General features: G+C 35.9%; 1 protein-coding gene across 1 annotated transcript; it reads right to left on the bottom strand.

Annotated features, from left to right (window-relative positions):
- Positions 1-2,493: 2,493 nt before the first annotated feature.
- Positions 2,494-13,875, bottom strand: LOC104243971 (rhodanese-like domain-containing protein 9, chloroplastic). The gene is made up of 6 exons (XM_009799262.2): positions 13,503-13,875; positions 12,504-12,751; positions 12,048-12,198; positions 4,123-4,208; positions 3,929-4,033; positions 2,494-2,712 (listed from the first exon to the last, which is right to left on the bottom strand). Exons 1-6 carry the CDS (start codon positions 13,547-13,549, stop codon positions 2,642-2,644), a joined length of 708 nt encoding a protein of 235 aa, XP_009797564.1. The 5' UTR covers positions 13,550-13,875; the 3' UTR covers positions 2,494-2,641.
- Positions 13,876-16,146: the final 2,271 nt, after the last annotated feature.

A 16,146-nucleotide genomic window follows, 5' to 3' on the forward strand; every position in this document is an offset into this window, starting at 1 on the left:
CATGCCAACTATGCTTTATAAAAAGGACTAAGCGGTCATTGCAAATATAATCCGGTTTACAAGTCCGGAGTCGAATCCCACAGAGAACTAGGGCTTAGCTACAACTGTTCAATATTGCTAAGACAAGCTCGAACAATTCCTAAGTTATAAATATTAAGATTCTTATATCTAATTAACTAAATAATTAAATTAGTAGATTAACAACTAAAGATACTAAGGGTTAGAGACAAGATTAAGGAGGTCTAGAGTAATGATTTCCCCAATTGTCGGAATCTTTCCCGCTATGTCTTCTATAATTTCGCCTAAGTATTCTCTACCGATCATGAGCGCTCTGCGTGTTGTAATTCTCTCCCGAGTAATTACGAAAATTTACTAGACGTACTCTCCCGAGTTACGCTAGTTGGTTTTAATTACAGATCACTTAGATTGCACCCAAGGTTTCGTTATCCCTAATCCCTCCTTTAAACCCTTGGTTATTGATCCCTCACATACATCGGGAGTGATGTTGTTCAACAACTACCTAAATATGCACTCTCTCCTGAGTAATACACACTAAATAGGAAGAGTCAATTGAGAGTTGTTCAACCAACCATAATATAAACGTAGTTGAACAAATAGAGAAATGTTACGACTCATTATATAAAAACATAACAAGAATTTATCCTACAAAAGGTTCTATCAAAACTCTAGATAACAAATTAGCTATTCATAATAGTATGTAAAACTATAATACTAAAAGTCATAACCAACAATGAAAAATAGGAAGGTGAAGGAAAAACTCGTAGAAGAATTCCCCGCCTAGCTCCTATTGTGTCTCTGCCTCCTTAGGTCGAATCTGTGTCTCAAATCTGTCCAACCTTCCTCAAAATAGCATTTTTACATGTATTTATACCAAGTAGGGTTGGGCCGAGATGAAAATACCTTCTCCTGTGCGAAATAGGACACTCACTCTGTAAAATTTGTACTAATGGGCCGCACCATGCGGTGCGCTAATGGCCTTTATCAGTAGCTTCTCACTTTTTTTGTCAGACCCACCTTTGTACTGCTGCACCGCGCCTTGAGGCGCCCCATGCCGGCAGTGCAATTTCCTTAGAGTGAACTTATTTCGTCCTCTTTTAACATCTAGACTTGGTACACGACCTCCGAACACGATCCCGGTTTAATGTATTGGGCTTTTACTCAGATTTCAAAGCTCCTGATTGATCAATTTAGCTCCAAATTAACTCTTGAGCTTAGGATCACTTCCTGCAAGGCATAAAACACACAATTAGTGCAAGTCACTAGCGATTAAAGCTCAAACTCAATTAAAGTGCAGTAAATTAGAGTGTAATAAGCGACTAAAATACGTAATTATAACCTATCATCAGTAATATTAACCATGTTAATCAATAAACTAGATAAATTAATTAGACAATTTAAGTAAAAAAAACTCAACGGGATCGTTAGTTTACCCATAGCTCTAGAATATCGTCTCTCGTTGAATTCGTGTCTAATTTCTCCAGCTTGTTTTTTTTAATCTCTTAATTTGTTATTCTAGATTAAATTAGTTAAATATTCATATGTTAGGATTCGCTTGAATAGATTAATTGTTTGGTTTAATTTAGTTGATAGTTAATCACAAGTCCCTGTGGGTACGATATCTGGACTTACAATCCTATATTACTTGTCAACTACGTATACTTGCGTGTGCGTTTGGAAGCAACACAAATATTTTGTAACGACTGCCCAATGAATGTTACCCAATATCAATATGGCAAATCTTTCCTATATGTTGTTTTGTCTTCGGGACTTGTTCGGTGTTGATCACTCGTTGTTTGCAACCGATAACAGCTTTTGCGGACTCATATCCCACTTGTCTACAATGCCACGTGCCACACCATCATTCGCCCAGATATTATAAACCAGTTTTACCCCATACATATGTAAGAGCTAAAGAATATATATATAGTGAACTCAACCCACTATTTGTATAAAGATACCAACAATCTTTGGTAGCCCGTTTTGAAAGTAAGTGTATCAAACTAGAGTCCAACTCTTTATAGAATAATGAAGTTAGTTAGGAGTGGTATAGGTTCTAACTTTACAAAGTTGTGTGTGTTTAGGAAAAGGTTTATGTGTTATACTACTGCAAGTAGGAGTCCAAATAATCCGATCGTGTATTATTATTTATACCAACTTACCAAGACATCAACCGTATAAACCATAACAGGAAAACCTCAGAAACAAACTTATTCGTGTTCTTTGTTTCCCTGATTTGCTTATCTCTTCACGTTCTTCTATCGTCCTTCCAACTTAATACCAACTTGCACAAAACCCTTTTGTTTCTTTTCTTTTTTTCTCCTTTGGTAGATCATATTTATCCATATTCTCAGGCTAGAAAATTCAAATTAAAATATTAGAGGAAAAACAAAAAACTAAAAGAAATAGCTCTTAGTTCCTAAATAAGAAAAAGCAATTTGCCGTTTACCAATCAGATATTTGTCAAATGAGAAATGTACAAAAGCTCGATGACTACTGGTATTTCAATATCAAGTAGTTTTCTCTACACAAATGAGCACACTCTACTTTTCTTAAAAAAAACAAAATCCCTCAACATACTAGAGACACCAAAAAAACAAAGAAAGTTGGAGTTGTTTAGGTGTTAGCTTGAAGGAACCAATGCAAGAATCTGTTCTGCTTGATCGGGGAAAAGAGTTATGAATAGCAATGCACCTGAAATATCAGACATTCAACAACAAAAGATTAGTTAAATGAACAAATGGAACAAATGGAATGCCAACTGACTACAACTCTACAAGAAGTTATGACTGAAAAATAAAGGGTGTGTTTGGTATGAAGAAAAATGTTTTCCATGGAAAGTGTTTTCCTAGAAAATGTTTTCCATGGAAAATGAGTGGTTTATCACTTATTTTCCGTTGTTTGGTTGGTGAATGAAAAACTTTTTCCGAAAAATATTTTCTAGTGTTTGGTTAGAGAGTAGAAAATAATTTTTTATGCTACTCTCCTCATCCTCCTTCCCCAAGTCCTCACGTTTCATGTGTTCTTCAACAACCCCCTCCCCCCCCCCCTCAAATACCTAATGTTTTAAGGACTCTATTTTCTTCAAGAATTTAATTATTTTTAAAAAAATTCAAACAAACCCAAAGGAATCAATATGTTGCTTTATTTTTTTACACAAAAATAACGTTGAAATTTGTGCTCCATAACTTAAAAAAATACTCTTTTTTGGTTGAAAAAGAAAGTACTCTTTCTACAACATGAAAATAAAGTACTCATTTTGTTGAAATGAAAGAAAATACTTTTTCTACATCGTGAAAAGAAAAATACTCTTTTTATTGAATTGAAAGAAAATACTTTTTACTACATCATTTTGTTGAAATGAAAGAAAATACTCTTTCAACATCATGAAAAGAAAGTACTTTTTTTGTTAAAATGAAAAAAAAAATACTTTTTTTATATCATGAAAAAAAAGTATTTATTTGATGAAATGAAAAAAAGTACTACTATATCTATAACATAAAAAGAAAGTACTATTAACAATATTTTTATAGAGGGTGGGGTGCGGGGTGGGTTGGTGGGGTGCGGGAATACAGTAGGGAATGTTGAAAAAGAGTTTTGGAAAAAATTTCCCCTTCTCTTGATAGGGAAAATATTTTCTTCCAATTGAAGGAAAATGAGTTCACGAGGAAAATGTTTTCCAAAACATTTAAACCAACCAAACATGAAAAATTGAAGAACATTTTCCGGAAAATGTTTTCCTTCATACCAAACACACCCTTTATTTTTCAAGTTACCATATCGATCTTGGAGAGTTAACGTTATTTAAAGGTAAATTTAACCTGATAGTGTAGAAAACGTATGTACTATGAGTGCACAAAAGTTAAACTCTTAAGAGAATGCATTAAAGATCTATCCTTATAGAACTTACAGATAAGCACAGTTCCTAGAACAGCTGAAATCTTGCCCTGTATGGTAACCAAACCGGCTTTGCCAGCATCTTGCAGTTCTTTGGAACCAACAGAATCAAATGTTCCTAGATACACGAAATTATATTCGGTTTTCAGCTAATCCAGAAAGACAAGATTCAAGTTGAAATGTTAAATTTGAGTTTTAGTGTTTTACCAGGTTTTACAGTTTGAAGACCTGATGTTATGCATGCGATGTTCTCATAACCTGCTTCGTCTAATCTCTGGGCAGCAGCTGCAGACCTTAAAGCATTTCAAGAAACACAACGATTAGCCACAAGAAATTTGGAATACGTAAGTTTACCATCCATCAATAGTGTGAAGATGCATAGATGCGCATGAAACATAAAGGAGGCAAAAGATCATAGACCAGGCAGCTCTTTTAGAACTCAGATGGCACATAACAAGAATCTGTCCGAATTTCAAGGATACTTGTAAGAAAAATAATGATCGATTTCTCCTTTTGTCTATTCACTAAGGATCTCAATATTGAAAAATTTACCTTCGCTAGATCCATGTCTCTATGATAATTGATAAGGTATGATTATATAGTGCTCCAACTAAGCATTCAGCTCTTAAGTTTGGATCATTTCTCGATATGCTCCTGTCATCCTTATGCAGGAGCTGCGATCTTGTATATATATATTATTCCAATTTTGTTGGATGTACCCAAAGGGACTCAGATCTTAAGTTAAGACCAAGTGTAAGAGCATGAATCTTTAGTGTCAAGAAAATTCACTACTGAATTTCACTAATCATTCTTGCCTCATAGGAAATCAAGAATCGATTGTACTCAGTAGACGCACTCCTACTTACTCATCCACAAAATCAAGAACACTAAATTTGCTTGTTGAACAGTGCTTACTATTCGCAGTGTTATGACATCCTGTAGAACAGTGTGTTGTTGTTGTTTCCTGTATAGTACTTCTTATCTGGTATAAATATGGAATGATTGAAGATCAAGTTTTAACTTTTCCACTCTTAGATATTATCCTCTTTATCAGCTACCTACAGCAGTAACATACGTAAATATAAATTATATAACTGAAACAAAAATTAATTCGAGCCCACTGAATTCACAGTGTTTCCTTAAGGAATTTAATCCACTCCTAGTACCCAAGGTTATGGATTATTTCCTCCCAGGATAGAACGAATTACACACTGGTGTAGCGGTACTTCAAACCCCAGTATTTCAGCGAACGCAAAGTTCGGCAGCAAATCACACTTATAGTTGTTTTGTTTGTAGTTTTAAAACAATGCAGAACAAGGGAGGAGAACTCAGAAGTCGAATAGAAATTCTGAGAGGAAGGAATGCAATGTATAGCCGATGTTGAATTCTTACTGAAGAGGATATCAGATTGCAATTCGTTTTTCCAGTGTATACACAGTGCAGTTTGAGTGTATACAGAGTGTATATCAATTATATACAGAGTGTATATCAATTGTATACTGAGTGTTTCGAGTGTTTTTTTCCGGTGTGTTCTTCTTTCTCTACAACTTCTGCTCTATTTATAGCAGTCATATGAGAGAAATCCGCCCCCTCCATGGTGGAACAAGCATTAGGATATCATGGAGGAAGCACTTACATGGTGGAACGAACACTTGCTTGGTGGGAGGAGCACTTGGCCATGGTGGGAGGTGCACTAGGCATCTTGTTGCTTTCTTGGTGCAACACAATACACGGATTGGAAAACATCCGTTACAAACACGGATTATATCACGTTAATATTCACTATTAACAAATAAATTTGGTCCAAATAATTAATCAATCGATCGATCATTTGATCAAATCCAAATCCAAATCCCATTTCCCATTCACTCTCATTTTAAGACTATTTCATCTCAAACAAAAACTCAACAATCCAAAACTCAACAATCCCCCACATGAATGGGGAATGGCTATATCACGGAAGTATGCATGAAAAACTTGTGTGATTTGCAAGCAAGAATTAATTGCATCTGGATAAGTAGGTTTCCCTTTGAACTTTCCGTAGTGAACTTATGTCGGATATACTCGGTCAATCGGTAGATTTGATATCTTTGAACCGTCGAACTTTAGTGTATACCTAGACAACCATAAGTCACACAATCAATCCCTTAACCGTCTTTGGTTCTCATTGTTGTGTTCGTTTCAGCCATGAACACTGCCTGGTTTCATAAGTGCGTAGAGAATTGGCCTTGCAAAATTCTCCTTGAAGCGGCTAACACTTCACACTTACATAGGTGATTCCTAAACGTGTCATCCCGTAGATACACTATTTGATATACCCTGTATCAAATTTAGAAATCATTAAAAAGCATTAATGCTTTATCCTTGGTACTGAACATTGTCTCATCACGAAAATGGACTAAAAAATTTTGTTGACAATGTTGAACCGTCGTTAATGACTTTGTTTGATCTCTTTGAACCTAGATCTTGGGATCTCCAGTCTTCTAGGTAGAGTTACCGCCACAATGACTTGTTCTCGGCCATAGTCCCATTCCCTCGATGATTTCTCAACTACCTCTCTAGTTAGGCCTTTTGTAAGTGGATCCGACACATTATCACTTGACTTTACATAGTCAATCGTGATAATTCCTCTAGAGAGAAGTTGCCTAACGGTTTTATGTCTTCGTCGTATATGACGAGATTTACCGTTATACATAACGCTCCCAGCCCTTCCAATTGCCGCTTGGCTATCACAGTGTATGCATATTGGTGCCAACGGTTTGGGCCAAAATGGAATGTCTTCCAAGAAATTCCGGAGCCATTCAGCTTCTTCACCGGCTTTATCTAAGGCTATGAACTCAGCCTCCATTGTAGAGCGGGCAATACATGTTTGTTTGGACGACTTCCAAGATACCGCTCCTCCACCAATAGTGAATACATATCCACTTGTGGACTTCGAATCAGTTGAACCGGTGATCCAATTTGCATCACAATATCCTTCAATCACCGCAGGATATTTACTGTAGTGCAAATCAAAGTTTTGGGTATGTTCTAAGTATCCCAAAACTCGTTTCATTGCCATCCAGTGAGATTGACCTGGATTGCTCGTGTATCGACTTAGTTTACTTATAGCACAAGCTATATCTGGTCGTGTACAATTCATGATGTACATTAAGCATCCCAACACACGAGCATAATCCAATTGTGATATGCTTTGGCCTTTGTTCTTTGCTAGTGCAAGATTCACGTCAATTGGAGTCTTTGCAACTTTAAAGCCCAAGTGCTTGAATTTTTCAAGTACTGTCTTAATATAATGAGATTGTGACAATGCCAGACCTTGAGGAGTCTTTTGGATCTTAATCCCCAGAATTAAATCCGCAATTCCCAAGTCCTTCATATCAAACTTGCTAGTTAGCATATGCTTAGTAGCATTTATGTTGGCAATGTTATTACTCATTATCAGCATATCATCCACATATAGGCAAACAATGACTATGTGATTTGGAACATTTTTAATGTACACACATTTATCACATTCATTTATCTTAAAACCATTTGACAACATTGTTTGGTCAAATTTCGCATGCCATTGTTTGGGTGCTTGTTTTAGTCCGTAAAGGGACTTAACAAGTCTACATACCTTATTTTCTTTACCTGGAACCACAAACCCTTCAGGTTGTTCCATGTAAATTTCTTCCTCCAACTCTCCATTTAAGAAGGCCGTTTTAACATCCATTTGATGAATTTCAAGACCATACACTGCAGCTAATGCTACTAACATCCGTATAGACGTAATCCTTGTAACTGGGGAGTATGTATCAAAGTAGTCAAGACCTTCTCGTTGTCTATACCCTTTGACAATAAGTCTTGCCTTAAATTTATCAATAGTGCCATCATCTTTCATTTTTCTCTTAAAAATCCATTTAGAACCCAAAGGTTTATTTCCAGGAGGAAGATCAACCAATTCCCATGTATGGTTGTTCAATATGGATTCTATTTCACTATTGACTGCCTCTTTCCAGAACAATGATTCCGAAGAAGACATAGCTTCTTTAAATGTTCGAGGCTCATTTTCCAATAAGAAAGTCACAAAATCTGGTCCAAACGAAGTAGACGTTCTTTGACGTTTACTACGTCTTGGATCCCCCTGATTAAATGTACTTTCTTTTGTTTCTTCCCGAGGTCGTTTAGATCCTTCACCAATCGACTCGCATTCCTTTTTATACGGATATATATTTTCAAAGAACTCAGCATTATCTGATTCTATAACCGTATTATTATGAATGTCGGGATTTTCTGATTTATGAACCAGAAATCGATATGCTTTACTATTAGTCGCATATCCTATGAAAACACAATCAACTGTTTTCGGTCCTATTTTTACCCTTTTGGGTTTAGGAACTTGCACTTTTGCCAAACACCCCCACACTTTAAAATAATTCAAGTTGGGCTTCCTTCCTTTCCATTTTTCATATGGAATGGATTGTGTTTTGCTATGGGGTACTCGATTTAGTATTCGGCTGGCCGTAAGAACGGCTTCCCCCCACAAGTTCTGTGGCAAACCAGAACTTATCAACAATGCGTTCATCATCTCCTTTAATGAACGATTCTTTCTTTCCGCAATCCCATTGGATTGGGGCGTGTAAGGGGCTGTTGTTTGATGAATAATTCCATATTCTAAACATATTTGTTCAAAAGGAGATTCATATTCACCACCCCTATCACTTCTTATCATTTTGATTTTCTTGTTAAGTTGCGTTTCAACTTCATTTTTGTATTGCTTGAATGCGTCTATTGCTTCATCTTTACTATTAAGTAAGTAAACATAGCAATATCGAGTACTATCGTCAATAAAAGTTATGAAATACTTCTTTCCACCGCGAGATGGTATTGACTTCATGTCACAAATATCTGTGTGAATTAAGTCTAAAGGATTTGAATTCCTTTCAACCGACTTATAAGGATGTTTAACATACTTAGATTCCACACATATTTGACATTTTGATTTTTCGCATTCAAACTTAGGCAATACTTCCAGGTTAATCATTTTTCGCAAGGTTTTATAATTGACATGACCCAAACGTACATGCCATAAATCATTTGACTCAAGTAAGTAAGAAGAAGCTGAAGTTTTATTATTAGTTTCAACAACTATTACATTCAGCTTGAAAAGGCCCTCAGTAAGGTAACCTTTTCCTACAAACATTTCATTCTTACTAATCACTACCTTGTCAGATACAAAAACGCACTTGAAACCGTGCTTTACAAGAAGTCCAGTAGAGACTAAGTTCTTCCTAATCTCGGGAACATGAAGGACGTTGTTCAAAGTCATGACCTTGCCAGAAGTCATCTTGAGAAATATCTTACCGTATCCTTCAATTTTTGCTGTAGCAGCATTTCCCATAGAGAGCGTCTCTTCGGGTCCAGCAGAAGCATATGTAGAAAATGCTTCCCTCACAGCACAAACATGGCGAGTGGCTCCAGAATCAATCCACCACTCCTTTGGGTTTCCTACCAGGTTGCATTCAGAAAGCATGGCGCACAAGTCATCAACATCATCATGCTTTTCTACCATGTTTGCTTGACCCCTTTGCTTGTCTTTCTTCCGAGCACGACACTCCGTAGATTTGTGTCCGGTTTTCCCACAGTTGTAGCAGTTTCCACTGAACCGCTTCTTGCTTGGGTTGTATTTCGGACCAGAAGCCTTCTTTCTCTTTTTGTTATCTTCAACAATATTTGCTCCCATTATTGTTGAATTTCCACGGCCTCTCCTTTCAGCAGCTTTATTGTCCTCTTCGATTCTCAATCGAACAATGAGATCTTCAAGGGACATCTCCTTTCGTTTGTGTTTCAAATAATTTTTAAAGCCCTTCCACAATGGAGGCAACTTCTCAATTATTGCTGCTACTTGGAATGCCTCATTGATGACAAGACCTTCAATGAAAATTCCGTTAGTAAAATTACTAAAAAATTTACTTTCAACATTAGCATTCATTTGAAATATACCTTCAGCAAATAGATCATGAATAATCACTTGTAACTCCTGGACTTGGGTAATAACAGACTTGCTATCTACCATTTTGTAGTCCAAAAATTTTGCAGCGACGAATTTCTTCATCCCGGCATCTTCAGTTTTGTATTTCTTTTCAAGCGCATTCCACAATTCTTTTGACGTCTCCACGCCACTGTATACATTATACAGATTATCCTCCAGTCCGCTAAGAATATAATTCCTGCACAAGAAGTCAGAATGCTTCCACGCCTCAATCACGAGAAAGCTATCATTCTCTGGAGTTTCATCTGGAAGATCAGGAACATCTTCCTTGATGAACTTCTGTAGACATAACGTAGTCAAGTAGAAGAACATCTTTTGCTGCCAGCGCTTGAAATCCATCCCGGAAAATTTTCCGGGTTTCTCTGCCGGTGCCAACGCCGGAGTTCGACTTGTCGATGCGTTGGCAGTCATCATCGGAACAGCTTGATTTCCGTCATTCGCCATTTTTACTGTAAAAATGACACAAACAAACGTTTAATAAACGTTTAAAACTGGAGTGAAAAATCACGTAGATTTTAATCTCCAACAAAACGCCACGAAGGCTTTACTCTCCAAATGGGAGTACACAAAACCACAAGGGTTTTAAGTTTCCAGGATAATAAAAGTAACACAAATACAGAAATTAAAATTATTAAATTCCTTAAGTTTGTTGTTGTTGTTTCTTGTATAGTACTTCTTATCTGGTATAAATATGGAATGATTGAAGATCAAGTTTTAACTTTTCCACTCTTAGATATTATCCTCTTTATCAGCTACCTACAGCAGTAACATACGTAAATATAAATGATATAACTGAAACAAAAATTAATTCGAGCCCACTGAATTCCTTAAGGAATTTAATCCCCTCCTAGTACCCAAGGTTATGGATTATTTCCTCCCAGGATAGAACGAATTACACACTGGTATAGCGGTACTTCAAACCCCAGTATTTCAGCGAACGCAAAGTTCGGCAGCAAATCACACTTATAGTTGTTTTGTTTGTAGTTTTAAAACAATGCAGAACAAGGGAGGAGAACTCAGAAGTCGAATGGAAATTCTGAGAGGAAGGAATGCAATGTATAGCCGATGTTGAATTCTTACTGAAGAGGATATCAGATTGCAATTCGTTTTTCCAGTGTATACACAGTGTATACAGAGTGTAGTTTGAGTGTATACAGAGTGTATATCAATTATATACAGAGTGTATATCAATTGTATACTGAGTGTTTCGAGTGTTTTTTTCCGGTGTGTTCTTCTTTCTCTACAACTTCTGCTCTATTTATAGCAGTCATGTGAGAGAAATCCGCCCCTCCATGGTGGAACAAGCATTAGGATATCATGGAGGAAGCACTTACATGGTGGAATGAACACTTGCTTGGTGGGAGGAGCACTTGGCCATGGTGGGAGGTGCACTAGGCATCTTGTTGCTTTCTTGGTGCAACACAATACACGGATTGGAAAACATCCGTTACAAACACGGATTATATCACGTTAATATTCACTATTAACAAATAAATTTGGTCCAAATAATTAATCAATCGATCGATCATTTGATCAAATCCGAATCCAAATCTCATTTCCCATTCACTCTCATTTTAAGACTATTTCATCTTAAACAAAAACTCAACAATCCAAAACTCAACAATCCAAAACTCAACACAGTGTTTACTATTCTATTTACATGCCTTTTGAGCGAGGATCCAAGTGGAGGTCAAGCTAAGTGTTGAAGTGTGTGATCATCTCATCTAAAAGCTTAAGCTATTAGAGAGAACACACTTTTATTTACTTAATTATGTCTTCAACTCGTCCCCTCATGTGCGGGCTTGATTCTTTTCGATGAGCCAAGCACGTGGAAATTCTTTTTGATATTTGGTGGCGATGAGACTCGAACCCAGGACCTTTGCCTGCTCTGATATCATGTTGAAGTGTGTGATCATCTCATCTAAAAGCTTAAGCTATTAGAGAATACACTTTTATTTACTTAATTATGTCTTCAACACTAAGCATTTCGTTTTCATGATTCCACATTTGGAATGGTTTCAATCAACATGGAAGTTAAATTCACTTGGAATATTAGCCCTAAACTGATCTAACTTTAACTAAAAAATAGTTAACTTACCTAAGACCCTCTTGACAGACAAGTAGCAGCTTGCTTTCAGGAGAAAATTGGCTTTTAACAGATTGCACAAACTCAGGATTGGGCTTGGTAAATGGCAATCCATAAAATAAACCAGAAAAATTGTTGTGCAGCTGTCTCTTGATTATAGTCCCTGCAGAAAATAAAAGGCACTAATCAAATTCTGAACAGAACACCAATGCAGCAGCCCCTAATTCCCCGGCACGCGTGGAGCTGGACATCTGAAGTGTGAATAACATAACATTGTATAAACGAATAATATGAATAGCTCCGACCCCAGTAACATGAAAATTAATATTGAGCAAAACTCAGTCTTAAGAGTTTGATCATGAGATGAGAATTGTTCAAGAACATATAAGGAGACAATAGTCTGCTCTCTCAATCAACGTGGGAGATTGTAACAAAAAAAACAACTAAGATAAAGGAGAAATGATATACCTAAGTCATTATCTGTGTTCTCAATAAAGAGTGGTACGTGATAACAGTTTTTGATATGAGCTCTCTCGAATTGAGTTTTGTCGCGCACATCTAGAACTGTATATCCCTCAACAGCTACAAGTTTCTTCGCCTCATCAGCATTCACAAACTCAACTTCTGCTTTAATTTCGAAAGCTCTCCTCCTAAGAGGTTTCCCTATCACGATCCCTCCTCGATACTTGACAACCAACAAAGATGATCCCAAGTTGCTGAAATACACATCACATCACTTAGTTGAGCTCCTAAAATTTTCACGCGAAAATGAAGAGGGTGCAAAATGACAGCTAGAATAACATCATATCATGCATTTTTGTACAAGGTAATACAAAAATATAAGGATCAAATTGATAGAGTCGCCACCTAAAATAACATGCAGTTTGACCAAGTGTTTCCTATAAAATCACATAAATATGCTCTTGCATTCAACTAATCAAGAAACAGTGACAAATGAACCATTAAGACTAATGTAGGCCTTTGGACATAAGAATTGTAATTTTTGAAAAAAAGTAGTATTTGGACTTAAGTTAAAAAATGGTACTATTTGAAATCTGAAATTACGTTTGTACATACATTTCACTTGAAAAAATGTTGCAGCTTTGTGAATGGAAATTTTTTTTTCTAGTTTTTGAAAAACTCATTTTCGAATTTTTTTTAAAAACTTATAAAATTTCATGAACGAACACATTTTAAAAAAAAAAAGAAAAGGAAATTTTTTTTTGGACAAACGGGCCCTAAGCTTACATAGTTTCAACTCATGTAAGCAAATAAAATCTTCTAAAGTTCCTCACTAGGATAGACTTCGTGCACCCAAACAAAAAACAAGAGGGAGTTATTGAAATATAAGGAAAACTGGAACTGTCTGAAATCAAATGCAAGAAACTAAATTATTCATTTTCCGTAGTTTGTTTTTAGGTACCTAAAAAAAGCTTTTCTTGGTAGGAAGGAGGAAGAGAAACATACCTCCGGGAAGAGAGTAATGAAGGAGAATAGCAACTAATCCCTGCCATCTCCACAGGGTTTCCAATGTGTTGTATAATAAATTTAATTTTTTTTCTCCTCTCACTTCGAGTTGATAGTTTCTTGGCTAGAAGCCAGGCGTGGGCCCAAGAAATTTAAGAGAGTGAATGGGTTTCTGCCACGTGGAAACAAGAAAATGAACTGGATTAGATTTCTCGTATACCGAATTTTTCCAGAAATTGCACGAACATGGTATAATAACAGGACCGTGGCTAATAAAAAGCACTTAAGTTAATAGGAACTTCTTTCATTTTGAGACACTTTTCTATAGATGATAATATTCCAATAATTTATATTTTGGGATTTTTTTATAGATACAAAATTAGGACAATATTTACCCCCTTTAACTAGGTTTTTTATTTAACAAAAAAAGTAGCTAGATTTTTTTTTTACAAAATCCGGTTAAAGCATACAATTTTTATACAATTTGTATATACCTTTATGTTGTAATCAAACACATACAACTTGTATACAATTATGTTAGTTGTATGTATTTTGTTTTCGTTTGTGCATCCCACATAAAAAATACATATGTCTTCCTCTTCTATTGCAAACAAATTTTCAACATATGTGAAAAACTATAATCACAAACATAAAAGATGAGTAATTTTATTGATGAATCTTTGTGGTTACAATTCTGCTAGTTCCCTTGATTTTTCTCTCCTGATTATCTCTATGATTCGAGGGCTGAAACAACGTATTTTTCGAATGTAGGATGATGCAAACCTCTTGGGGATGTATTTGATCTCCATCTTCTTGAACTATTTGATTGTCAATAAGTATTCGGCCATATTTTGATCTATTTGTGAATATCCCAAGAATTTATGGAATTTTCGAGATGTCTCTTCAAGAGAATATGTATCTCTTTATATAGGCGTGAGTTAGGGTTGAAATCCTCAATAGACTTTTGGGATATTTATTATTATTATTTGAGAAGAAGAAAGACTTTATCCATTATTAAGTACTAACAATACATAGTGGTGTTATCACATTGGGATGAACACACATGACAGTAGTAAAACAGGTAGAGTTAGTAGCAGATAAACTAAGATTACCAAGTTTGGCCAAATTATTACAAACAGAACTAGATATATGCCTAGTAGTAACAGCTCCATCCCTATCCTGATGCACGAATTCTTTGACTTGGTCTGGAAGCGTTAAAAGGACAACAGAATCCTGTCGTACCATAGGGTTTCCCAACATCCTCAATAGAAACTTGCAATCATTAATTAAATTATTAATAATAGGGATTTTTTTTCTAGTAAATGTATGATCTCAGCAGCAACAGTCTCAATCTCAATGGGTACTAGCTGCCTTTCTATTTCCATTTGTAGCCCCAACTTGAACGCTTGCAACTCCGTGTGAGTTGAGTTGTAACTAAGGATTTTCTTGTTGAACCCCATTATCCATTCTCCTTGTGCATTTTTGATAGTTTGCCAATTCATCCATTAGGATTATTATTCTGGCAAGCACCATCAATATTAAGTTCAAATTTATTTTATTTCTTTTTTTGGCTCGTTTGATAAGGACTGCAGTGTATTTCTGCCCTGGGAGAGGCAGTAAACTTATATTCCAGAGCTCTCTGCATCAAAACCAAGTTTATGAAAAATTATTATTCAGGTTATTGAAGGTGTCATTATTCCTATTCGTCTAGAGGTTCCAAATTGCAAAGGGGAGAAATTCTTTCCAAGATAGGTTAGGATGCTGGACCTGATAATTAATGTATTTTTTTATAATGATTAGCCAGTGGTTAGTAGAAGAGTTAAAAGATGAAGGATCGATGCCAACGTTATTCCAAAAGCTAAGTTAGAGGCTGCAAGTTAGGGCATTGCAGGAAAATATGTCTAATAGATCCCTCCTCCTGTTTGTAGATTTGGCAAGTAGCTTCTATGGCAATACCAATGTGGCTCAGGCATTGCCATGCTTAATCCACTAACTTGAATAAGTGGTTGGAATTGAGCTAGTGGTAAAATTATCAGTGGCATTTAGGGACCAATAGGGGTTGTCGCGATTGTTATGATGATTTGCACATTTGACCATATGGATTTGTTGGAGAGTGGTATTAAGAAGGTCAAAGAATAAGTTAGATAAGTCCCCTTCACCATTTTTCCTGATATCCCTAACCTTGAGATATACAATATAGTATCATTTTGGTATACAAAGAATTTCAGTCTTCTTTGCTACTACTACTCAGTTTCCACCCAAAATTCAAAAATCCAGTCCAAAATCTCTACCAAATTGATTTAAAATTAGCCACAACCTCCGATCAACATTTCAAACACTTTAGTGAATCAAATCGAAATAACTATAAACTCAACAAACCCATTTATGAGTTGCAAGTTTCAAATTTCAAGGTCCTTCGATGATAGATCTGATTTTTCTTACAATAAATCTCCAACAAATCAACGTTAAACAGTAGAATCTACACAGCAAAGAATAATATCCATTGAATTCCAACAACAAAACACTTCAACTCGCACACAAAAATTCAAATCTAAACTTATGAACTCATATACATGGAGTTTCTAAAAAAAAAAAATTCTTTTAGATTTAAAATTGTATCCACTGTTTTGAACGCATACACATG

Source organism: Nicotiana sylvestris, chromosome 3 (genome assembly GCF_000393655.2).
Source record: "Nicotiana sylvestris chromosome 3, ASM39365v2, whole genome shotgun sequence".
Taxonomy (NCBI): domain Eukaryota; kingdom Viridiplantae; phylum Streptophyta; class Magnoliopsida; order Solanales; family Solanaceae; genus Nicotiana; species Nicotiana sylvestris.